We start from the raw sequence: 24,742 nt of genomic DNA, 5'->3' as shown, positions 1-24,742 counted from the left end.
ACTTGCTCACAGACACACAAAATAAATCGATGAAGCCCAGATGCTCACAGACACCGTTCACAGCTGTGACGACTCAATGCTGAGAAGCTGAGTGTGGTCCCCGGGGAGGAAGGAGCTGGGTGGGGCTGCTCACAGTTGGGGTGGAAACCACCTCTGTAATGCTTAGTAAGACATGCTAAGCTGAAGGAGATTTTCACTTTTTACTTTTTTTTCTTTCCAAAAGCTGAAGTGATATAAGGCAAACTTTAGGAATACCTCTATTAGATTACCGTGACTGGGAACTCAGCTCCCAGATGCCTAGCCATTCTTGTTCAGCATCAGGACTGAGGCCGTGTGGCCCCAGTGAGGGCTGCTTTGGGGCAACTGGCAGAGAGCTGAGGTGCACGTGTTGCTGTCGCAGGTTCGGTTAGCCCTGTGCTCCCCTCCTGTCTGGGGGAGAGGAGCTCATCTTCTCAGGGGGCCCTCGGGGCCGTCCTCTCCCTTTTCACCAGCACGCCTCACCTTTAGAGCTGAGGAGCTGTGGTGACTCCTTTTTTGGTTAGGCATTTCCTTTTGTCCCTCTGGAGGGAGGAGAATAGGAGGCACCGCTGTGCCTTGTTCTCATTTTATGCGCCCCTGTGGGTCTGTCTGTGCTAAAGATGTGCTCATTTGAGAAGGAACACCTGCTCCTGGTCCCATCTTTGGAGCTAGAGAAATAGTCTAACCAGTTCTGTGATTGTTTTGTTCCAGTCTGATACAGTTTATATTCATAGAAACTTTTATTTCCAAAGTAGTAAAATGTACATTTGTTTTTATAATTGTTAACCTTACTCTACTCTCAGATGGGTTGCTTTTCATTAGTCTTTTCCATCTCATGCCATGCATTTTGGCTCCTCGATTTCTGTTTGTTCATTAATGTTCATGACTTCTCATCTACCACTTCGCTGCAAAAACATCTTGGGACTCCTGAGACTACTCTTCTACTACCAGCTTTACTTACTAATTAAAAAAAAAATCCTGAAGCATGCTTTAATCACAGCTTTCTATTCTTCCAACTTCCTTGGGCAAGTCTTTTTTCTGCAGCTGCTTCTTTCCTGGGAACTCTGGATTGGCATGTCCACTCCTGTCCATCACTTGGGTTCACTTTTCTCCCAATCTACTGAGGTTTTATGGCCCATTATTTCACTCACTCTTGGTGATACCCTAAACCAGTGGTTCTCAAACAGTGGTCTAGGGGTTTCTGAGGCATGGTGGTTAAAACCCTGGGAGAAGATTCTGGCTCTACTCAGAAATCACAGACAAGAAGAATGTTTGAAGGCCGGCAGGAAAGGGGAAGCCAGTTAGTGATGGAGTCTGGGAGCAGAGTCAGAGAAGGAGGAAGATCGCTGCTGTCGAGGTGCTGCTTCAAGGGCAGGTGAAATCATGAAGTGTGGTTTGGCTGCTGGTTCATCACTGACTGCTGCCAGAAGTGCTTTGAGTTGTTCGGTGGGTGTGAAGTGAGCTAAGTGGTTGGAAGAGTGAGTGAGTGGTGGTGAAAAATGCAAGTCCACAAGTAGAGGCCATAAAGGGGAGGAGAGAGCACAGGGTATGGTAGGGAAAGAGTAATTGGCCAGGTTGTGATGGTCAGGCTCTCTTGCCCTAGAGCCTCTCGTTCTTGCCCCCGTTTTGTCAGTACATGGTTATGTAACAGCCCAGAGCACTTACAGCAATGCACAGGCGCGGCTCGAGGTACCCGCTTGGTCGTGGGCCCCTTTTGTCCTGTAAACATATGTAAGCTCTACCTGAAGAGCCCTTGTGTGTGCATTATGACTGCCTTATGGTTGCTGGGCCTGCCATTAGAGAATAAACATGTCTGCAGTTCCTACAGCCCCTCGAGCTTCCTTCCAGCTTCCCCGCTCGCACCTTGCCTACCCTGGGTTCAGCAAACAGTGTGAACAGCGGGACAGTTGGCGTAGTCAGCAGGATACCCAGCAGGTAGAGGAGCCTGAGGCTCCAGTGGATGGAGGAAGCCAGTGGCCACCACAGAGCATGTGGTACCAGGTGGCCGAGGTCCTCTCGGCGTGGCCCCTGGTGGGAGACTGGGAAGCAGTGGACGGTTCACTGGTTACCATTTAGAAGGTGTTACAGGCGGGGAGTTCCCGTTTGCTCAACGAGGTGGCATGGCCTGCTGCTGGTGGTAGCTTATAGCTTAGCCCCCAGGATGGTAGCTGTACCTTGTCTTGGGATTCCAGATGAGCCCCCAGGATGGTAGTGATAGCTTACACGTGCAGTGAACGGTTTTCCACCAGATTTGTGGTCTCCGAAGAAGATTTAACTCTGGGACCAAAGACAGTCTCAGTCACTCAGAGCTTTGTGTAGTAGAAATTTTATTAGAGTGATTGTGACAGAAAAAGCTTCTGACATAGACATAAGAAGGGGGTAGAAAGATTACCTTCTTTGCTAGTTTAAGCAGAGCATTGTATACTTTTCTGCTAGCTGCTGAGAATAGAAAAAAATACCTGAAGGCTGTAAAAATTTTGCCCAGACCCTTTCCTGTAACATACATCCTGGGATGACATCAGCACAAGATTAGCCAGAAGGAACCGGTTAACCCAGAGCTCAAGGCTGTGGAAGTTTTACCCAGACTTTCTCCGTTAACGTACTTTCTGAGTTCCAAAAAAGCCTGTCCTTGAACAAGAGATACTGTATGTGTCTAAGACAAAAAAAATGTGGAAAAGAAAGAATGTCTGCCTCCTCCTTAAAGGGGCCTTCTGCTTGGACTCCTTACCAGCCTGCCTGAAGGGAGCTCTCTCACTGGCACTCTGTGGTGGGTGCTCCCGACCGCCCTGAAGGCGGGTGTGGACGGTGCCCGCTGTGATGCTGCACGGCTGCACGAGTTGCAGAGACTCGCTGGAGCAGCGTCTGCGTGCGCTGGAGCATGAGATGCATGCCCTGAAGACCCAGCTCCTCTGGCAGGGAAGTCATGAGTGACCGTGACCACGAGCATTGTGAGACCCGCGCGTCCCTGGTTGGCAATGAGGCCTGTGGTGCAGCAGAAAGGGAAGCATGAGAAGCCTGTGGCCCAAGGGACATCCTCGAGGGGGCATCCTCAAGTGGCCCCCAGTGTGACTGAGTTCACGATGTATCAACCATATGCTCAGGTGGAGTTGGTCAACTTGGGTAAGTGGTTTCGGCAAAGCCAAGGGGAACCCTTGGCAGCATGGCTTTTGTGAATCTGGAATCAGGGGTGAACGGTATCATTTGTTCTGGGGACGAAATAGACTGGTTGGCGTCTATCACCATTCACCCCTCACTGAGACCGAGCGTGTAGAACTTCGCGAGACTGCAGATCCTTGCCTGTTAGTGAGGCCCATTGTGCAGCTGGGAGTGGGCCGGCAGTGTCCGTGCCCACAGCAAGAGGTTGGGCGGGCATGCAGGCTCGCCATGTGGGCCGTGACCCCGGAGACACAGACTCGTGATGTGAGCTGCGAACGCCACAGAAGTCCCCTCTCTGAAGGTGAAGGGGTGGGCACGGTGCCCGTGGAGGGTTTTGTGGGTCCTTACTGAGAGAAGTGGCAGGATAGCATGGGAGACCCCATTTTGAAAGTGTGAAGAACCCGAAGGGGGCCTGAGCTGGGAGGGGCCCCCTCTGGGATAAGTGTTAGTCACTCAGTCGTGCCCAACTCTTTGCGATGCCATGGGCTGCAGCCCGTCAGGCTCCTCTGTCCATGAGATTTTCCAGGCAAAGATACTGGAGTGGGTTGCCATTTCTTTCTCCAGGGGATCTTCCCAATCCAGGAATCAAACCTGGGTCTCCTGAACTGGAGGCAGATTCTTTACCAGCTGAGCTACAAGGGAAGCCCATGTACATGGATACAAATGTGGGCTGACTGGTGCAGAGGTATACTGTGAAGGCCTGTCCCAGAGCTGGAACAGTGTACTGTGGAGGCCTGTCCCAGACCTAGCGCCGTGTGCTGTGGAGGCCTGTCTGTGAGGTCCAGGCTACTCGCCAGGGGAACACTGCGGAGCATCGGCTGCATGTAGATTGTGCAGTGAGAGGCCCTGCGGGGGTGGAGTGCAGGGAGAGAGCAGCTGGCCAGGTGGCAGTGGTCAGGCTCCCTGGTCCCACGTGTTGTAAATACGTGCTTGTGTAACAGCTGAGCTCACGGACAGCACTGCACGTGCACACCACGATGGGCCCGCCTGGCCACCGGCCACTGTTGTTCTGAAAGCGTATATGAGCTCCTCCTGAACGAGCCCTTACCGTATGTCCTGGCTGTGTTTCGGCATGTCCGCTGGGCCAACCACGAGAGGAGGGGACCGCACGTCCGCTGCAGCGGCTGCCCTGCCAGTCAGGAGATCACAAATGTGCCTGCGGTTCCTGCGACTCCTTGAGTTGTCCTCCCGCTTCCCCGCTTGCGCCTGGCCTACCATGGGTTCAATGAACAGTGAGAATACAGTGAGACAGGTACCTTTTCCAGTCATCACGCCTGTGATGGGTCATGGGAGCTCAGCCTACACCTGCCTCAGCATCTAAGGATCAAGCTCTCGTCTCACATTGTGTAGCATCGTCAGGCTTCCTGTATTGCTTCGAGTTTTGGCTTGGGCTTGCCTGGAACGTTAAGGACCATTTCTTTAAACATTTGTTTAAACTTTAAACACCACTTCTGTGGTGTTTCTCCACTACATTTACCTCCGATTATCCTGTGTGATGTGCATATGTCTTGCCCCACCCTCATGGGTGATTCATTTGATGTGCTTGCTTCTCTTTCACTGAGGAAATAGAAACCATTTCACGCTGCTACCACCATCTACTTCCGGCCTGCAATGGGACTCAGATGTTCTCGGCTCCTGCCTTTCCTCCTCTTCCTTTTTACTGTGCATAAATTTGTGTCTGTGGCCCCTCAACTTGAGTACCTTTCTTCAGAGATTCTGCCTTTGTTGCATTAGTGAGTAAGCAGTAGATCACTCCAACAATTGTGTAACTTCTCTCATGTTAAAAAAATTCCTCTCAACAGTCTGTTTCACATTTCCTTTGTTTGCTGCCCTTTATTATAAAACTCCTGAAAAGAGCCACTTTCATTTTGTTCCAGTTTTTCTCCCTTCTTGATTCATTTCATTTCAGTCAGAGTTTTGCCTCCACCCTTTCAGAAAAACAGCTCTTGTCAAGGTCGCCCATGACCTCCATGTTGCTAAATCCAGTTGTCAATTCTGAGTCCTCATCTTACTTGACCTGTCAGCAACATTTGACACGGTCGATAATTCTGTTTTACTAGATAAACTCTCTTCACTTGGCTTTCAGTACATCGGTCTCTTCTTTACCGCTGCTTCTCCATCAGCTTTTGCTGTTTCCTTCTGTCAAGCTGGCTTCTAAATACTGGAGAGCCCAGGGCTCTGTTCTCAGACTTCTCTTCTCTCCTACGCTCCCCACTACAGTGGAAAGCTCACCTAGTCTGACGGCTTTAGATACTGTCTCCTGCTGCTGAGTCTTTTCTTACCCTGAGCCTGGCCTCTCCCCCTGGACTGCACAGATTTTTATATCCAACTGCCCATTCAACTTCTCTCCTGGGTGAATAATATATGTTTAAAATTAGACAGTGTAAACTCTACTTCTTATTTCTACCCCAGAACTACACCTCTTGTAATCTTCCCTGACTCAGGAAATGGCAACTCTGTCTCTCTAGTTTCTCAGGCCAAGAGCTCGGTGTTTATCCCTGCGAGTCCTGTCAAGTTTGCTTTCGAAACCTCGCTCCTCATCACCTGCACTGCAGAGTTTAGGTGACCTTGCCTCTGGATTACTGACTGACTCCTGGTTGTTCTCCCTGCTCCTGTCGCTCCCCTCCTAGTTTAGTTCCCACACTGTGACTGGTTGTTCTCCCTGCTCCTGTCGCTCCCCTCCTAGTTTAGTTCCCACACTGTGACTGGTTGTTCTCCCTGCTCCTGTCGCTCCCCTCCTAGTTTAGTTCCCACACTGTGACTGGTTGTTCTCCCTGCTCCTATCGCTCCCCTCCTAGTTTAGTTCCCACACTGTGACTGGTTGTTCTCCCTGCTCCTGTCGCTCCCCTCCTAGTTTATCTTCCACACTGTGACTGGTGGTTCTCCCTGCTCCTGTCGCTCCCCTCCTAGTTTAGTTCCCACACTGTGACTGGTTGTTCTCCCTGCTCCTGTCGCTCGCCTCCTAGTTTATCTTCCACACTGTGACTGGTTGTTCTCCCTGCTCCTGTCGCTCGCCTCCTAGTTTATCTTCCACACTGTGACTGGTGGTTCTCCCTGCTCCTGTTGCTCCCCTCCTAGTTTATCTTCCACACTGTGACTGGTTGTTCTCCCTGCTCCTGTCGCTCCCCTCCTAATTTAGTTCCCACACTGTGACTAGTTGTTCTCCCTGCTCCTGTCATCTCCCCTCCTAGTTTAGTTCCCACACTGTGACTGGTTGTTCTCCCTGCTCCTGTCACTCCCCTCCTAGTTTAGTTCCCACACTGTGACTGGTTGTTCTCCCTGCTCCTGTCGCTCCCCTCCTAGTTTAGTTCCCACACTGTGACTGGTTGTTCTCCCTGCTCCTGTCGCTCTCCTCCTAGTTTATCTTCCACACTGTGACTGGTTGTTCTCCCTGCTCCTGTCGCTCCCCTCCTAGTTTAGTTCCCACACTGTGACTGGTTGTTCTCTCTGCTCCTGTCGCTCCCCTCCTAGTTTAGTTCCCACACTGTGCCTGGTTGTTCTCCCTGCTCCTGTCGCTCCCCTCCTAATTTAGTTCCCACACTGTGACTAGTTGTTCTCCCTGCTCCTGTCATCTCCCCTCCTAGTTTAGTTCCCACACTGTGACTGGTTGTTCTCCCTGCTCCTGTCACTCCCCTCCTAGTTTAGTTCCCACACTGTGACTGGTTGTTCTCCCTGCTCCTGTCGCTCCCCTCCTAGTTTAGTTCCCACACTGTGACTGGTTGTTCTCCCTGCTCCTGTCGCTCTCCTCCTAGTTTATCTTCCACACTGTGACTGGTTGTTCTCCCTGCTCCTGTCGCTCCCCTCCTAGTTTAGTTCCCACACTGTGACTGGTTGTTCTCTCTGCTCCTGTCGCTCCCCTCCTAGTTTAGTTCCCACACTGTGCCTGGTTGTTCTCCCTGCTCCTGTCGCTCCCCTCCTAGTTTATCTTCCACACTGACTGGTTGTTCTCCCTGCTCCTGTCGCTCCCCTCCTAGTTTAGTTCCCACACTGTGCCTGGTTGTTCTTCCCTGCTCCTGTCGCTCCCCTCCTAGTTTATCTTCCACACTGTGACTGGTTGTTCTCCCTGCTCCTGTCACTCCCCTCCTAGTTTAGTTTCCACACTGTGACTGGTGGTTCTCCCTGCTCCTGTCGCTCCCCTCCTAGTTTAGTTCCCACACTGTGACTGGACTGAACCCTTTGCAGTGTGTTAGGTCACGTCACTACCCTGCTCAGTGGCTATTTGCTGCCTAGTCCAAGGTCGTTCTCCGTCTTACGGCCACCCGCCCTCCTTCAGAAATCCATGCACAAGGGAGATATCTTGGCTTTATCATCCCCTGGAGTGGTTTCATTTGAGAGTCTTCAAAATATTTCTGGTATGGTCCACAGTTGCGTTAAGCCTTTATTTCAAGCATACTTAGTCGTTAACTGTCATGGGGTCTCCCATTCCTTCACCCATCTTTTTTGCCTGCCATACCAGAGATAAGATAAAAATTAAAGGACTTTAATATTGAAAAGCTTTTTTGTGCACCTGCTGTTTGTTTTGATATGTGGTATAGTTATTGAATAATCCTTACCCTCACAATGGTTTGTGAGGCCTCTTGTTTGTATAACCATGGTACATAAATTTTAAAAAATTAAAAAAAAATTCTTTTTGGATTTTGGTTGTGCGTGGGGTCTTTGTTGCTCTGTGTGGGCTTTCTCTAGTTGCGGTGAGCAGGGGCTGCTCTTCGTTGTGGCAGATGGGCTTTTCACTGTGGTGGGTTCTCTCGTGGGGCGTGGGCTCCAGGCGCTCGGGCTTCAGCGATTGCAGCCCATGGGCTCAGCGGCTGAGCCTCGCGGACTCTAGCGCTCAGGCTCAGTGCTTGCAGCTCCTGGGCTCAGCGCGAGGGTGTTGGGCTTAGTGGTTCCATGGCACCTGTGTCTTCTGGACCAAGTATTGAACCCTGTCGCGTTGGCAGGCAGATTCTTATCCACTGTAACACCGGGGAGTCCACATTTTTCTAAAATTGATTTTAAATCTTTGATCTGTTAGATCTCGGTGCCAGCATACTCTTTAAATGTTATTGAAACTTTAGAGTGTATTTTAATATTTGGTGGGATAGTAGCATCTCATGAGTTTGCTTTTCAAAATTGTCAGTGATGGTTTCGTTCTTAATAGTTCCATGATTTTAAAACAACTTGGTCAAGTTATGAAAAGAAAAATATCCATTGGGCTTTTTTTTGGAATGGTTTTAAACTGAGCTGACTAGCTTGTATAAGTTAATACTTCATAATACTTTTTATTAGCTAAAATTTTTACTATGTAACAGATTAAATTATTTTTCCTTATAAATGCCAAAGATGTATTTTGTTTTACCTAAAAAGGTATGCAAAAAATGTAAATGTGTTAAATTTGTTTTGTTTCAGATCTGTTTCCTTCTTTTTGCCATTCTCTACGTTGTCTCCTATTTCATCATCACAAGATACAAGAGAAAATCAGGTGAGCAGACACACTGTGATGAACGCTTTGCATCTAATGCCATGTGGCCTAGACATGTTCCGTGGCCGCACGGTACGCATAAGCACGGTTAGTGTGTTCATTGTGCCTGGGATTGAAGCAAGCAGTTGCCTGATACTAAGAGCACTAAAAATAACCTCCAGGGAATCTGACTACTTGCAGGGTCAGTAGTCAGACCCAGGTCTACTTCTTAGCCCTGAGCCCTTGTTTATCCTCATTCTTATATTAAACTAAGAATAGTCCAGGGCTCTTCAGTGTGTGGGAAATTCCAGACTTTATGAGGATGTTTGATTCCTTGGCTCTGAATTTGAACATACTCACCCCCATCACCTCCACCCCGTTCTTTCTCTCACTACCAGAATTCTGTTGCTTTCTAGAGTGGTATAGAATTTAGAGTCTCCGTAATACCCTGATGGTGCTAGTGGTAAAGAACCCGCCTGCCAGTGCAGAGATGTAAAGAGATAAGATTCGATCCCTGGGTCAGGAAGATCCCCTGGAGGAGGGCATGGCACTCCGGTATTCTTGTCTGGAGAATACCTTCGGACAGAGGAGCCAAGGGGATTCTGGTGGGCTACAGTCCACAGGGTTGCAAAGAGTCCAGTGTGACTGACGCGACTGAGCACGCATGCATAATACCGTTTAATATTCAATTATGTATTATGTTATTCTTTTATTTTTTCATATGTATCCTTATCTCACCAGGGGGACCACTATATCTTTTTTTAAATTGAATTTTGTGTTGACTTATTCACAGATTTGTATGCCAGAGTTTGTAAGTAACTAACCATTGTTTTCTTTTATAAAATAACTAAAGTAGTTACTTTACTGACTTCTGTTAAATTTGAGCTACTTCTTTGAAATCACAAGATTTTCACTTGTGATGCTAGGCTAATAGTGGGTGCCGTGTGAATATTTAAGGATTTCGTATATTGAAGATTCCTTATGTTATCATATTAAACTTTAAGAATTTTTAAAGAAATCGGGAAATAGTGCTTGCTGTAGTGCACTGCTTGGCTTTGTGACTGCACTGAAATACTCGTTGGATTCCTTAATCTCTCAAAATTTTGACCTGGGATCCAAGACAGTATCTTAGCTGCTTTAAAAGATATCTTGGCATCAAGCTTCATAGACTATGTGCATTGAACGAGAGAGAGATAGAGAATGAATGAACAGTGCATTGTTTTAGAGGAAATGAGGGGATGATGAGTGGGAAAACAGGAGATTTATTAGATGTTTTTTAGAGCAATCACAGAAGAGTAATGAAGACCCTGGACCAATTGGTAGAGTATTGGCAATAGAACTGAAATGGACATGAAGCTATTAAAACACTCTTCAAGATTTTGTGGTTGATTAGATGTAGGTACAACAATATAAAAATTAATTGTGACAATGGTACTTTGTGGTCTCTCTGGTTGTAGAAGTATTTTGGGCAGCCAGTAATTAAGAATAGAGTTTGGACTAAGAGAATGGCCCAAATATGCCGTTGTCACTGAAGCAGGTGGGCACTCAGAATTCCAGAGACCCACACAGAGAGCCTTTGAGGACAACCCCAGTGAGGTATTGAGGAGAAAGAAGGGCTGGGGTGTTGTGTAATATTTTTGTAATTGGATCATAGTTTCCTTAGCTGGTAAGATTATGTGGGAGGACTAAAAAGATGGCCAACTGCCATAAGAGAGGGAGAGGGTAGGGTGAGGAAGCACCAGAGCAAGGGCCATCTGCTTCTTGAAAAAGACACAGAGTGTGGTGTATTTCTGTCTGTAACTGGAACAAAATGATGCCGTGTCAAGGCGGTGGTGTACAGGGTGGTTTAGGGTAAAATCCTCATTCTTAACCATTACTAACAATAGGCTCAGATTACAGAAAAGTGTGTGAGTTCTGAGATTCTGAATTTTAATTTTATAGTAAATTTTTTTTGGCTATTATCAACCAGGGGCTTCCTTGGTGCCTTAGATGGTGAAGAATTTGCCTGCAATGCAGGAGACCTGGGTTTGATCCCTGGGTCAGGAGATCCCCTGGAGCAGGGAATGACAACCCTTTCCAGTGTTCTTATTTGGAGAATCCCATGGACAGAGGAGCCTGGTGGGCCACCGTCCACGGGGTCACAAAGAATCAGACACAACTGAACTACTAACACACATTATCAACCAGAAAATTTCATTCATTAGCAGTTTCACTGACTTCGTATTACCAGTCAACCTGAATGCGGTTCCAAGGTTCTACTGAGTTTTATTTCCCTGAGCACTAAACATTTGGAAGATTTTAAATTACATATGGGAGTTTTGTTAATCAGGATTTTTTGATCAGTCAAAAGACTCTTGTTGTTCTTTAACCATGTTCTATCCTATCTGATTTAGTGAGATTTAGAGTTGGAAAATTGCTTCTTCAGATTTATATTTTATGTTTTATTAAATTAATGAAGCATTTTGTTGGAAGATAAAAATATTAATGCCTTGAACATTTTTACAGATGAACAAGAAGATGAAGATGCCATAGTCAACAGGATTTCGTATGTATTTTAATGTTCAGTTCTCGTGTTTCTAATTCTGGAGTCATGAATTTTCAAAACTTAATTCTGCCCTTTGGGCAATAATATGGAAAATATTCACCTAAAGTATTACAGCAACTTTAAAGTTTTTTCAAGAAAGTACATGTAAGCAAACACATGGATAATTGTGGACTGATTATCTGTTGAAATTTGCTTGCTTAAGGAGCCAACGGAAGGTCTTGGTCATCTCTCACCCTCTCTCAGCCCACACCATGAAGTCCCGTCGGCTCTGTCGTCAGAGTGTGCTGCATTTCAGAAGGCGACGTTTCTAGAACTGCCTTCAGTTCTGAGGAACACTTTTCTGCCATTGTATAAGCAGTCACCATGTCTGCATTTTCTGGCTTGACTCAGGTCCCTACTTTGAGGACCCTTTGTTGGGATTTAGCTCTGCCACATCAGCCTTTTATGGATAGTTCTCATAGCCACTCAAGGGCAGCAGATGGTATGACCCTGTTTTGTATCTCTAAGGCCAGTCACAATACCTTCTAGAAGGTTTTTGATGTAAGGGCCACTGTTATATTTATGGTGACTATATATTCAGGATTTCTGGGTAACTTTTGATTTAAAAAACACTTGCGTGTCCTCATACACTTACTCCTTGGTCACATACACCTCCCAGCTTTAGACTGGGAAGCCACGGTGGGCCTTTACAGCTGGGCTGCTGGCCAGTGTGCTGAGGGCCGAGGGGGAGAGGGGCTAGGAAGGCTTCATGGGGCAGAGGACACAGAGGGGCCCCGAGGGAGGGGGCTGACTGCCCAGACACCCGGAACCTGAGAACCCGCTCCCTGTGGAGAGGTGGGTGAGCCTGACAGTGCGTGGGCCCTGTCGTGGCCAGGGGAGCTTGGGGGGGTGGGCTGGGAGTCTCGTGCAGGACCTGGGAGCGGGGTCTGTGGGTGTCAAGGACGAGCAGTGTGGCCATCACAGTTGGAGGGCAGAGATGCAGGTCACAGGAGCTCACTTGGGGTAGGTGCCCGAGTTGGCAGTGCACCTGGGATGATGTGTCCCTACTTTTCCCAGGAAACAGGCTGCCTGTCCAGCAGAACCACTTCGTAAGCCTTCTCCGGTGTCTGAGTTGAATTGTATTTTTGACAAGTATCATATGGCCTACAGTAAGAAATTTATCAGTGATTCGCTAAACAGGGGAGGTTATCTTTGACTTTTAAGTAGGAAAACACTTCTCTTGGTTGCCACAAGATGGCACTGGCCTCAAAGTTACTCTATTAGATGTGTTTTGAGCGTTTGGTATGATTTTTTTTCTTATATTTTCTTACATGTATTTTCACATTCTTTCTACATTAAATTTAATGGAAGGGATATTAAATTAAAATTTCATCTCTAATTTTAGTGAGGGAGGTTCCATTTTCCTTTGCCATTTTAGTCTTCAAAAAACTTTAAAAATTAGATATAAAATTTTAAGCATTTTGGACGTGAATAACTGAGAAAGTGAAAGCCCCTTATGGGCCCTCTCCTAGGAGTTGTTATATATTATGCTAGATTTTTTTAATGTACCTCTTTTCCTGTGTGAAAATATACATGTTGGGGGAGGGGGATGGGAGAGAGCATGGTTTATATTTATTGTCTGTGCTTTTTCTTTTTAACTTAATTTTAGACATTTTCCGTATTGCACATTTTGAGCTATCTTATTTTTAAAAATGACAAAATCATCTTTTAAATATTGTTTAATAGTTTCCTGCAATTTATTATAAGTTTATTTAACCTTTACCTATTTTAAGAGATAGTAGACCAATGGCTTTTTAAGTTTTTTTTCCAGAAATAACCCTTAAGTCGTTTTTCATACTGTTTTCACAAGTATTTTTTTCACCTGAAACAGTTGTTGCATTGCTCTTAGCATATATTGCCAGCATTGTTAATTAAATGCAATTGTGAAATAAATACTTAAATTTAAAAGAAGAATGAGACTACAATTTATTCTCACAAAATGTGTGAAGTACTCTGTCTCCAGTCTATGTCCGCTTTAGGCCAACTTGGTAGACTTAACGGTCTTTTCACAGAGTAAGGCTTAGAGTTGGTCTAGTTTAACTTCTGGGAGCATATGTATATCATTTGTCTTCCAACTGCATATACTCAATGAAATGCACATTAATTCTTTTTGGATTTAAAAACTGGAAGAGTTCTGTTCTGTTCTTTCTGAATGGCTTCTGTAGTCTGCTTTTTCCGGTCACTGGTGACGTTGACTCTCCTTTTCCAGGTTGTTTCTGAGCACCTTCACTCTGGCAGTGTCGGCTGGAGCAGTCTTGCTTCTACCTTTCTCGATAATCAGCAATGAAATCCTGCTTGCTTTTCCTCAAAACTACTATATTCAGTGGCTGAATGGCTCCCTGATTCATGGTTAGTATATATGTCTTAATATAATCACAATTAGTGTTTTCATTTTATACTGTACTATATTTAAATTTTTTCCTTTTCTTATTTTCCATAAAAATATGGGTCTTCCTTCAGTTAACTATTTGAGTCCTTCATAAAATCAGAAAGTCAGATTTTACTTACTAGTCTGATTCTTAGTTGTGAAAAGCTTTTCTACAAGAAGCAGCGTTTATACTGTGATTTTGATAGAAACATTTTCATTTAATTATTTATCAAGAGAATTTTGATTTATCTGGATATGTCAGAACTCAACCTCCATTTCAGACCTTAAAAAACAAAAGCTTACCATAGTTTCCATTTTATTTATTTGCTGTTAATTTCTTCAGTTATTTCAGAATGTGTGATAGAAGGGGAAGAACTGTTCTGTCAAGGACAGACTTTAACATTTGTTGCTGTTGTTGTTCACTTGGCAAGTCTTGTCTAACTCTCTGTGACCCCATGGCCTGCAGCACATCAGTCTCCTCTGTCTTCCACTATCTCCTGGAGTTTGCTCATACTCACATCGGTTGAGTCTATGATGCCATCCAACCATTTCATCCTTTGTCGCCCCCTTCTCCTGCCTTCAGTCTTTCCCAGCGTCAGGGTCTTTTCCAGTGAGTCAGCTCTTCTCATCAGGTGACTGAAGTATTGGAGTTTCAGCTTTAGCATCAGTCCTCTCAATTAATATTCAGGGTTGATTTCCTTTAGTATTAACTGGTTTGCTCTCCTTGCTGTCCAAGCGACTCTCAAGAGTCTTCTCCAGCACCACAATTCAGAAGCATCAGTTTTTTGGCACTCAGCCTTCTTTATGGTCCAACTCTTAACATCCATACATGACTACTGGAAAAACCATAGCTTTGACTATGTGGACCTTTGTCAGCAAAGTGATGTCTCTGCTCTTTAATATGCTGTCTAGGTTGGTCATGGCTTTCCTGCCAAGAAGCTGCAATCATTGTCCACCGTGATTCTGGAGCCCAAGAAGATAAAATATGTCACTGTGTTCACTTTTCCCCCTTCTGTTTGCCACAAAGTGATGGGACCAGATGCCATGATCTTTGTTTTCTGAATGTTGAATTTTAAGCCAGCTTTTTCACTCTCCTCTTTTACCTTCATCAGAAGGCTCTTTGTTCCTCTTGGCTTTCTTCCATAAGAGTGATACCATCTGCATATCTGAGGTTATTGTTATTTCTCCTGGCAATCTTGATTTCAGCTTGTGCTTCATCCAGACCAGCACTTTGCATGATGTACTCTGCATATAAGTAAAATAAGCACGGTGACAACATATAGCCTTGATGTACTCCTTTCCCAATTTTGAACCAGTCCGTTGTTTCATATCTGGCTCTAACTCTTGCCTCTTAACCTGCATATAGGTTTCTCAGGAGGTAAGTAAGGTGGTCTGGTACTCCCATCTCTTTTAGGATTTTCCCATTTTGTTGTGATCCACACAGTCAAAAGCTTTAGCATAGTCAACGAAGCAGAAGTAGATGTTTTCCTGGAATTTCCTTGCTTTCTCTATGATCCAGTGAATGTTGGCAATTACATCTCTGGTTCCTCTGCCTTTTCAAAATCCAGCTTATATATCAGAAAGTTCTCTTGTCATGTACTGTTAAAGCCTAGCTTGAAGGATTTTGAACATTACCTTGCTAGCATGTGAAATGAACACAGTTGTATGGTAGCTCTCAGCATTTTTTGGCATTGCCCTTCTTTGGGATTAGAGCGAAAACTGATTTAAAATTTAATGTGGTTAAAACAATAGTGGCTTATTTTGGTAATGTGGTATAGTGCTTTGAAGCAAAATAGATCTAAATTTCAATCTTGGCTCTATGATTTTCTGGAAATGTTTAATGAGGTAGAACATTTTAATTTGTAAAATATATACAAAGATCTAATACATGTATCTTTTTTATGTGTTTCGTTGTCTTTTGCCCACTTTTTTCCATATTGAATTATGTTATCTCTTTATGTGTGAAACGCATCAGCTGTTTATCAGATTTTTGTAAGTATGTTTTTCTGGTTATTTTACTTTTTAATTTTGTGTTTTTGGTTGCAGGCTTTTTGCTTTTTATGTGTCCAGTCTTTTTCTTCCTTTGGTTTCTGTAATTTGTTTTTGTGTTTAGAAGATGATCTCCCTTCATGAGATGTGACAAATACTCCTTTTTTTCTTATTGTTTAAAAAATGATTTTGTTTGCATGTAGCTGTTTAATCCATTTGGAGTTTATACAGATAACTACCTCTTTTCTTACCCCTTTGTGTTTGTGTTTAAAGATATACATATTTGCTGTAGAAAATTTGGGAAGCAAAATTTGTAGTGAGGAAAATTAGTATTACAATCTCACAATCCAGAGAATTACTGTGAATACTGTTACCTAAACCCTTGGATATTGTGTGTGTGCATGTGAACACATAACTGAATAAATAATGAAATGGAACCCTAATGGAATTCAATAGATGAGAAATTTCCCCTTTTAAATTTACATTTCTTTAATTACCAGTGGGGGTAGGCATTTACAAAGCACATTTATTGGTCATTTGTATTTGTTCTTCAGTAAATTGCCCCCCTGTATTTCTTGTGTCCATTTTTGCAAGTTTTTAGGTATTAACTGTCAGGTTAATTGCAAGTGTTCCCTTCCCAGTTGTCCGTTAGTACCGCTTATCCTGTTTGTGGACAAGAAGAATTTTGACACCTTAGTCTGTCGGGTGTCTCACCCTGGGCTTGTGCTTTCTGTCACCCTGGGTACTGGAAGCAAATGGAGTCACTGATGCCTGAAGACCAGATGAAGTCAGTAAGGTTGGGACTAGTTGTCAAGTGAGTAAAGAGAAATTACTCCACTTTTGTTGCTTAGCAATTGAACTCAGGCAAATTAAGGTCTTTACTGAAATTGATACAAAATAGTAAGCCATCTACTGGAAAGTCACTATGAAAGGTAGGAAACAACCTGGAAAGTAAGGTGAGTTGTATTTATCAATGGCAGGTTCAAAAATGTATTTATCAGTGATTTTTCTGGTGAATTACTTTCAGATAACAGTTTGTTACTAACCAGTAGTTAGATAATATGTGATTTGCAAATGCTTTTGGCATATGTTGTCTGAAATGCTTGCTGAAGACTCTTCCCTTTGGCCCTTGCTTTCCATAAGGCTGTCGGTTCTGTGGTGGATGCATTTTGAGGATTGGGCTCCAGGTATTTTCCCAGAAGTGCAGGTCTCGGTCCAGACTAACCAGAATTATGAGGGAACTGGCTTTTGTTTCCAGTTTTACCAAACAGAAAATGCATGATATACTTAATGACCTTTAGATAATCTAATCATAGCCATTTATTTATTCTTTTTATGGACTGAAAGTAAGAACTGTCAGTACACTATGTGCTATGTATTTATGCTGGAGTCTTAACGATGGAAGTAAATGTATTTATTTGTATTGGTTGCCTTTCTGGTTATAATGTAAGAGGTGTAAGCTCAGGCATTGTATTTTGTTTATGAATTAGGACTTAGAAAAGTGCTTCCCACATAGTGGTAGCCCAGTAAACGTGTGTTGAATGAGTGGGTAAGCTGTAAACAGTAGCTTTAAGCGCCAGTGACCACGTTGGCTGAAAGTTGGGGAGCCAGAGGAGGAGCCCCTAAGTTACGATGTTGCTTCTAGATACATTCTCATGGTAGGTCTTAGGAAGTCCTAGCCGCCAGTGCTGGACGTTGTTCTCGAGGGTTTCATGAGCCTCACTCTGTTTCTGCCTCTGGTTTTTTGGTAGATCTGCTTGTAGTGAATTTCATAAAGCTTCATATTTATCTTTCTCTTCTGAATTCATAGTTGTGTTTAATCTTGTGGATGACATCCAAGGAGTATTTGTTTCTTTAGATTGTCTTGGGGTTGAAGATTCGTCAACCTTAGATATACTTGCTTCTTTGTTTTTTTTAAATTACAAGCATTAATGGGGCCAGACGGTCACAGCGGAGCATCCAGGGTGTAGTTCAGTGTGAGGCTGAAGGCAGTGGTGACAGGAGCCGGGTCGGCTGTGGAGAGTGTATGTCTGCGTTGCTGTGGCTGCACGTAACCTCCGTCCTGGGCACCGTGGCCACTCTTTCACGCACTCCCTGGGTGATGGCAGGTGGCTCGAAGTGGAGGCTGATGGGACCTGTGAGACTAGGACAAGGTCATCTGTCCACTTTACTATGAGACTCCTCTGCTGAGGTCTCCTTTTGATGGGATGCAAATCATTTCACATTTTTTTCCCATTCAGAGTGGGCTGTCTGCACACCTTTTTTCCAAATCTTCTTGTTACTGGTTTTCCAGTCATGCTCCTTCCAAGTCCCTGACCTTCCAGCTGAGCCACAGGCCAGTATGAATGTATAATCATGTGTCTGGCCGTTCCTGAGCAAAGTGAGTGGTCAGGTGCACTGCCCAAAGTCCTGTCCAATGGGAAGATTCTTTGTCACTGCTGGCCTTTGTAGATGTCCCAGGGAGGGCTGTCCCCCTAGGGGCGGTGTCTGCATGTTTGGCAGACCTGTCTGCGAGCCAGGCCCCCTCTTCTCTTCCTCTGCCAGCTGATCAGAAGGAATGCCCACCAGGCCACAGGTGCAGTCCAGCTCGGGGAGAGACGTGGGGACCGTGGGCATCTGGGCCACTTTCATGTGACTTTCTCATGCCTTCAGGGCCTGCTCAGGCACGGTCACCACTGCATCTGATGTTGGGGTGTTGCTGCGCTCATCCACTCTATGGCTTGGCACGCCCACCAGTTCATGATGGCCCACTCAGGTTGCATGGTGACTTGGTGACCCACAGTTAAGTGTTCAGTCTCTACTAAGCCTGACAGCAAGCCAGTAACTTTCTCAGAGGGAAGGTAGTAGTTACCTGCATGGGGATGGCAGGACTTTGTTCCGAAATCCCAAGGGCCTTTGCTGTGATTCCCATCCAGGGTCTGTTATGGGCTCTGAACAGCATCCTCTCTGCTGCTGACACTTCCAGCACCATTAGATCTGCTGGGTCATAAGGCCAAGGGCAAAGCCGTCTGCAGAGGTGCCTGGACCTGCTGCAGAGCCTTCTCTTGTTTTGAGCCCTGCTCAAAACCAGCAGCTTTCTGTATCACTTAGCAGTGGGCCAGAGCAACGCACCCATGCAAGGAGTATGTTCCTTTCCAAATCCCAAGAAGGCCCCGAGCAGTGCGCCTCTCCTTGGCGTAGGAGAGGCCAGGTGCCACAGCCTAGAAGGGCTGGGACCCAGACCGCTGGGCCCTGGAGTGTCTTCCGACAAGTCTAGAGTCGTTGCTGCTGCTTGCTCACTGGGTCTGACTAGCGTACTGTCATCTGTGCAGTGGAGCAGTGTGCAGTCCCCTGGAAGGGAATGGTGATGGAGACCCCCCAAACTCAGTTGTGACATAGGGCCAGGAGGAGCTGGGCCCTGAAATCAGGACAGTGAAGATGAGTTGTTTGCCTTGCCAGCTGAAAGCAGACTGCTTCTGGTGGGCCTCGTGGGTGGGCTTTCCCAGGTGGCCCCAGTGGTGAAGAACCCGCCTGCCAATGCAGGCCTCATGGCCAGGGATGGAGAAAAAAGCTTTTGTCACATCGGTAGGCATACCAGATACCAAGACATATATTCATTTGCCCTCACAGTGAAGCCATGTCTGCTGCAGCAGCTTCACTGTAGCACCCCCTGGTTGAGAGTTGCTCACTGGTTAAGCTGCTGAGAACCCACAGTCATGCTCCAAGATCCCTCTTGGGGATGTGAGAGTCAGCCCCCTCTCATCTTTCGAGTCCTCGATGGCTGTGCTAATCCCCGCCTTACCTTTAGGAACATGAGATTTCTGGTGGGTTATGGTTTCCAGGTTAGAGGTGGTTCAAGTGGCTTCTGCTTTGCCTTTCTCACTGTGGTAGCTCTTATTCTGCAGGTTGGGGAACTGTGTGGGGATTCTGCCGGCATTTGAGCATGTCCGTTCTAGCTAGGCATTCCAGACCTGGGGAAAGAACTGCAGCACAGGTTCAGGGACCCACTGTGAGACGTGTGCAGCCTGAGCTAAACTCCCTTGATCCCCTGACCTCCACAAGCCCCTGCTCTGACCAGGGTGATGTTTTGGGTCCCCTGGAAGTAGTGTCATTTCGGAGTCAGAGTTAGCAGTCCCCGAATGTCTGATTTCTCTTACCCCAGAGCAGTGATGGTATCCGTATTCATGTGTTAATCATTTGCCATCTTGTGACATTTACGGGATTTTCTTGAATTATTTTTTGTCTTTTTTGTTAAGTGTTTTATAAATTTATGCTAAATTCTTTGAGGCCTGGGAGCATATCTTAAATTCTCTTAATCTCCCATGAGGCACCTGTCCCAGTTCTTTTACAGGGACAAGTAAAGATTCATTGATTGGATGAGTAACAGTTATTAATTATATTATTAGGAATACTTTGCTAGAGTGGACTTAGTTTGAAAACAAATTTTAACGGCTTATTCTGGAAAATTATCAGTATGGAACGATTGTGCCTTTACTGTGTAAATCACATGAGGATTAGAAGCTAAAATATGTGTTGATGGTGCTTTGATATCTATAAATGTATTCAGTTTAGCTTGAAGACAGTGTTTGGATCTTGGACATGTGTTTGAAATGTTTCATGTTAACTGTATTACCTTGGAATTATAGGATTCTGGGCCAGAATTTAGTGACATTAATAAATAGAATATTCAACTTAGTTTTAAATCACTATCTTGCAGTAAGATGTAGCTCTGTCTACAATGAGAAAATTATTAAAACATTTTCTTCAAAAGCATAGAAATGATATTGGAGCTGGAGTGGGTCAGGTTGATAGTCTTCTGCTCACTGATGGTTTTAGCTGGGGCCATTTGTCACTGTCAGCTGGGTGCTAAGAGAGATGGGGTTCATTGTTCCCTTGGTGTGGGCCATGGCATGCCAGTGATTATAGTTTATTATAGGATGCTACAAAAGGGACTGAGAGGACAAATGAAAGTCATAGCTAAAGTTTGTATTGTTTTTAATCCTAATTTATTATTACAATTATAATAGGGGAAAGAAGTAAAATAGAAGACAGTGTCTGTTGTGTTCACTTGCTGTATCTTTACTATTGAAAGTAAGTAGAGAAGCACGGAGTTCTCCAGATGGACCGCCACGCAGCCGCTTAGAGACTTTCCCTCCTCGAGTGGCGAGAGTGCTTTGGGGCTGGATGAAGGCAGTGGTCGCAGTGTTGCACGCACACTAAATGCCCTGAGTGGCCCACCTCAGATGACACTCGCATGTATGTGAGTTTGAAATGAACGTAAAAGTGAAACTGTCATGTACCTTTGGATATAGTCAAGTGATTACCTTAGATAAGGAAATAATTCTTCAGTTTTTGAGGTATTTTCTCTCAGCTAAGCTATCTATACTCACTTATGACCAGATAGAGATACACATGTATAATATGATTGACCATTTTAAGATTCAGCCTGTTGAAAGATAACCACAGTGAATCTGGCTTGACTTTGCAAGGTATATGTGCCTTATTTTGATTGTCAGCAAGAAGAGCCAGTATGATATTTTGGACATGATGCAAGAACACCCCAAATCCATCTTTGTTTTATACATTTTCAAGACCCACAGAAGGTCAAAAAATTCAAACTTTTAGATTATGAGCAATTAAACTTTAAAAGGAAAAATAGGTATCATGTTTACTTATGTGTAAACATTAAATCAAGTCAGTTCTTACTAAATTTTAAGGTATCATTTTTTAGTTAAATAAATGTTACTAACAATTTCTAGTTAATTGGTCTCAATAATTCAGTCATTTATTATAGTGTGCATTATTCTAGTTGTATAGTTACTTGATATTTATTATTTATAATGGTGAAAATAAAAAACAATCTAAGTAGGAAATTTGCTTAAATTTTGGTAGATCCAAACGACTGCTTTTTTACCATTATAGATGATGATATAGATGAATATTTGTTTATATAGAAAGATGTTGAAAAAAAAGTTTTTCTTTGAGTGGTAGGATTATATAATATAGAAAATTTACATTTTATAAAAAATTTTGTTTTGGTGTTTGCATTTATAATATTTCTACAGTAGATTTGTATTGCTTTTTTTATTTTAAAAACAAAGTTAAAATGTTTCACAGCTTGTTGCTATAATTGTTCTTTTTGTTTTATTTTCCTTCCAAGTACAGAAGCAAAAGCTACACTTGTGAGGTTCTCACAACACTCACTATTCAAGAGCAAACTTGTAGTCTTTCCTTTAAAGCTTATGCTTTCTTAGAATTTTTTTATTATATGTCACTTTTTGGCAATTGGATTAGATCTTCAATTCCAGGGAAATATGGTTTTAACTTAGTTTTATCGCTTTGGAATTTATTGAATATGGCTGAACTTGGATTAATTTTCTAATTTAAATGAATGAAGTTTTTTGTCGTGTGATTAAAAAGTGATAGATTTTTTTTTTTGCTTCATAGTGTTATATTTTGTATTGAAATATTTTGTGACTCCAGCAGATGGAGCTAGAAGGTAATGTTTCCATTGGTGATCGGGCAGTTCAGTTTGGTTGGGTTGAGTTTTGAACTAAGTATTCTGGAATTGTTACATAGCTTTTGTTTGTTTAGATACCTCTTTTGAGGATAGACATTGAATACCTTTTGAAATAGTTGTCATTGCAACTGCTTTAGATAAACTGCAAGTTTTCTGAATTTTTAGGGTTCTACTGTGTTGGAGCATATGATTTTAGTTTTCTGAAGTAGAGAAATTTAGCTAACATTTTTTCTTTTACAAATTGATAAATAATAATATATAATACAGTAAAGGTGGTGGTAGTAGTATGCTATGTGCTTTAGCCCTAATTTTTAATTTAAGAATGTTTTATCAAAATTATACCATATTCTTAAGAGATATTTATGTGTGTATGTCTGATATATGTTTGCAGAATGCTGAAAACTTGTTAAGTTTTACAGTTTTCAAAAATAAAATGACAACTTAGGAGTGTATAGTAGCTTTATTATTTTTCTAATTAAATGTTCTCATTGTAACTTTAACTTTCTTATATGTTGCAAATTTGATAATTAAATTAGCATGAGCTAAGTCTGAAGCTTTCACACTTATTCTGGTTAATAAATTTAATTTTTTGCATTTAATTATTTAGGTTTTTTTAAAAGCTGGTTATTTACATAGGTGACTATGCTGTTACCTAGTATGTTACCATCAACTCTCAAATTCTTTGTGTCAAGTGAATTTTTCTTGCAAAAATAAATGTGGTGGAGATTATATCTCTGTTTGCAGTTGTGGTTGGTAGAACCATCAGCAGTAATGTTGACTTTCCTGGAAAGAGGGAAGTGGGGGAAAATTAAAAAAAATTATAAGTGTTATTAATATATAAAGTTCAGTACATAAAAGAAGACCCCAATTTCATTACAAACTTAATTGAATTGTTATTCAGAATCTTTGTGATCATCCTGACTGTTTTCTTCACTTATTGATAAAGATTTCTTTATTTAGATTTTCATGACTATCTTCATTTTAAGTGTGTTGGTTAGTTAGACTAGATATTTTTCCTAATTTGTGATCTTTTGCCTAAGGCAGACTTTCGTTTTTCAACTTTTGATTTCTGGAGAAGAATTTGAATTTGTTTTTTTTCACTATATGTAAGGGACACATAATGATCAGAAGGACAAATTCTAGAAGTATATATACTTTTTATATTTAGAAATCAATAATAATGATGTCTGCTTTATAACATGGATGGTAATTGTTTCAAATTACAAAGCCTAAATAAAAATTTCCCCCTGATTTTATAAAAGTTTAGTGAAGCATTCAAGGTTTATACTCAGGGTTGAAACTATTTGAGTGCACCCTCTGAAGCTGCTGCCACTCCATAATTTGTGATTTTGCAGAGGGTAGAATGTGGATTGTGCTTAGCGAGGCTAGAAAGTAAGCAAACTGAGATCTGTGACTGACTGGGGGCCCAGGTAGCATCTGCATCACAAGAAGCTTTGCTGCTCTCTGCCCTTCTTAGGCATTTTGTGGGGAAGTTATATGATACAGTGGTGTGGAGGATTTTGAGTTTCACAAAGGAGTTTAAATATGATTTTTAAGGTTCTTGATATGCCCCTTATAGAAGGCTTAGAACGTGTAGGCAGGCCAGTGGGAAGAAAAAAATCATCCATAATTCTACTATGGTCACATTGTTAATAATTTGAATAATTTGGTATATTTCTTTGCAGTTTATTTTCTGAGCCTGTTTTTTTGTCATTGTTGTTTTCATGTATTTTTAATGCCATATTAGAATACAGAGTATTGTTGTGTAAGCTTTTTTTGGTGTAATTAATGAGAATTGTTCTTTTAAGGAAAGGGTCGAGAGCTGCTACCCCATGGACTGTGGCCCACCAGACTCACCTGTCCATGGGATTCTCTAGGCAAGAATACTGGAGTGGGATACCTGCCTTCCTCCAGGAGATCTTCCCCACCCAGGGATTGAACTTGCATCTCTTATGTCTCCTGCATTGGCAGTTTTGTTTTTTTTTTTTTTTACCACAGGTGCTACCTATTTGGCCTAATTGCTGATGTGCTTTGGAATTTTCAGGATTTTGGACGATTTGCATTATGTTGAGACAGGGCGGGGAGAGGCACTGATGATAATTTAACATTTTGGTATGTTATTTCTCTTCTGTTGTTCATGAGTGCTCTGTGAGTTAAGTTTTAGCCCATTTTATACATGAACTAAGACGGCAGCAGAGAAGGCAGTGGCAACACACTCCAGTATGCTTGCCTGGAAAATCCCGTGGACGGAAGAACCTGGTAGGCTGCAGTCCATGGGGTCACACAGAGTCGGACACGACTGAAGTGACTTAGCAGCAGCAGCAAGACGGCAGAATTCAAGTCCCTTTTCTAGGTTTTGTATAGCTGTGGGTGCAAACCCAGGCTGGTCAGACATAAAGTGCCCCTCACTTGGACATCTGCTACCAGGCCTGGGAACGTCTTAAATCGTGAACAGTGTGGATCTCTTGTGCACTAAGTACACAGAGCCCATTCAGCATTTTGTTGAAGTAAGGTTTGTTAAAAACTTTCTGCATTTGAAAGACATATTGGTATCTTTAGGCTTGGATGTACAAAAGTGTTCTGTTTTAGTGTTTTCCAAACTGGTCAGAAGCTCAGCTAAGCATTTTGTTTTACTGAGATGGATAGAATCAATGGGCTATCATATTCTCAGCTTAAACATGGCCCTTAGGA

The 24,742-nt window shown here is 43.2% G+C and overlaps 1 protein-coding gene across 4 annotated transcripts in view; it reads left to right on the top strand.

Annotated features, from left to right (window-relative positions):
* Positions 1-24,742, top strand: part of LMBR1 (limb development membrane protein 1) — a 133,953-nt gene that overhangs the window by 14,266 nt on the left and 94,945 nt on the right. Inside the window, exons 2-4 of one of the 4 annotated variants that reach the window (XM_065939568.1) lie at positions 8,560-8,632; positions 11,117-11,156; positions 13,405-13,544. In XM_065939568.1, coding sequence (XP_065795640.1) covers positions 8,560-8,632; positions 11,117-11,156; positions 13,405-13,544 — 253 coding nt within the window. Of the gene's footprint in view, positions 1-8,559; positions 8,633-11,116; positions 11,157-13,404; positions 13,545-24,742 lie in introns of those variants that run through there. The other 3 variants (XM_065939572.1, XM_065939569.1, XM_065939571.1) reach the window with 3 other exon arrangements.

The sequence above is a fragment of the Muntiacus reevesi genome, chromosome 6 (genome assembly GCF_963930625.1).
Source record: "Muntiacus reevesi chromosome 6, mMunRee1.1, whole genome shotgun sequence".
Classification (NCBI taxonomy): domain Eukaryota; kingdom Metazoa; phylum Chordata; class Mammalia; order Artiodactyla; family Cervidae; genus Muntiacus; species Muntiacus reevesi.
This window is presented reverse-complemented; position numbering and strand designations above follow the sequence as displayed.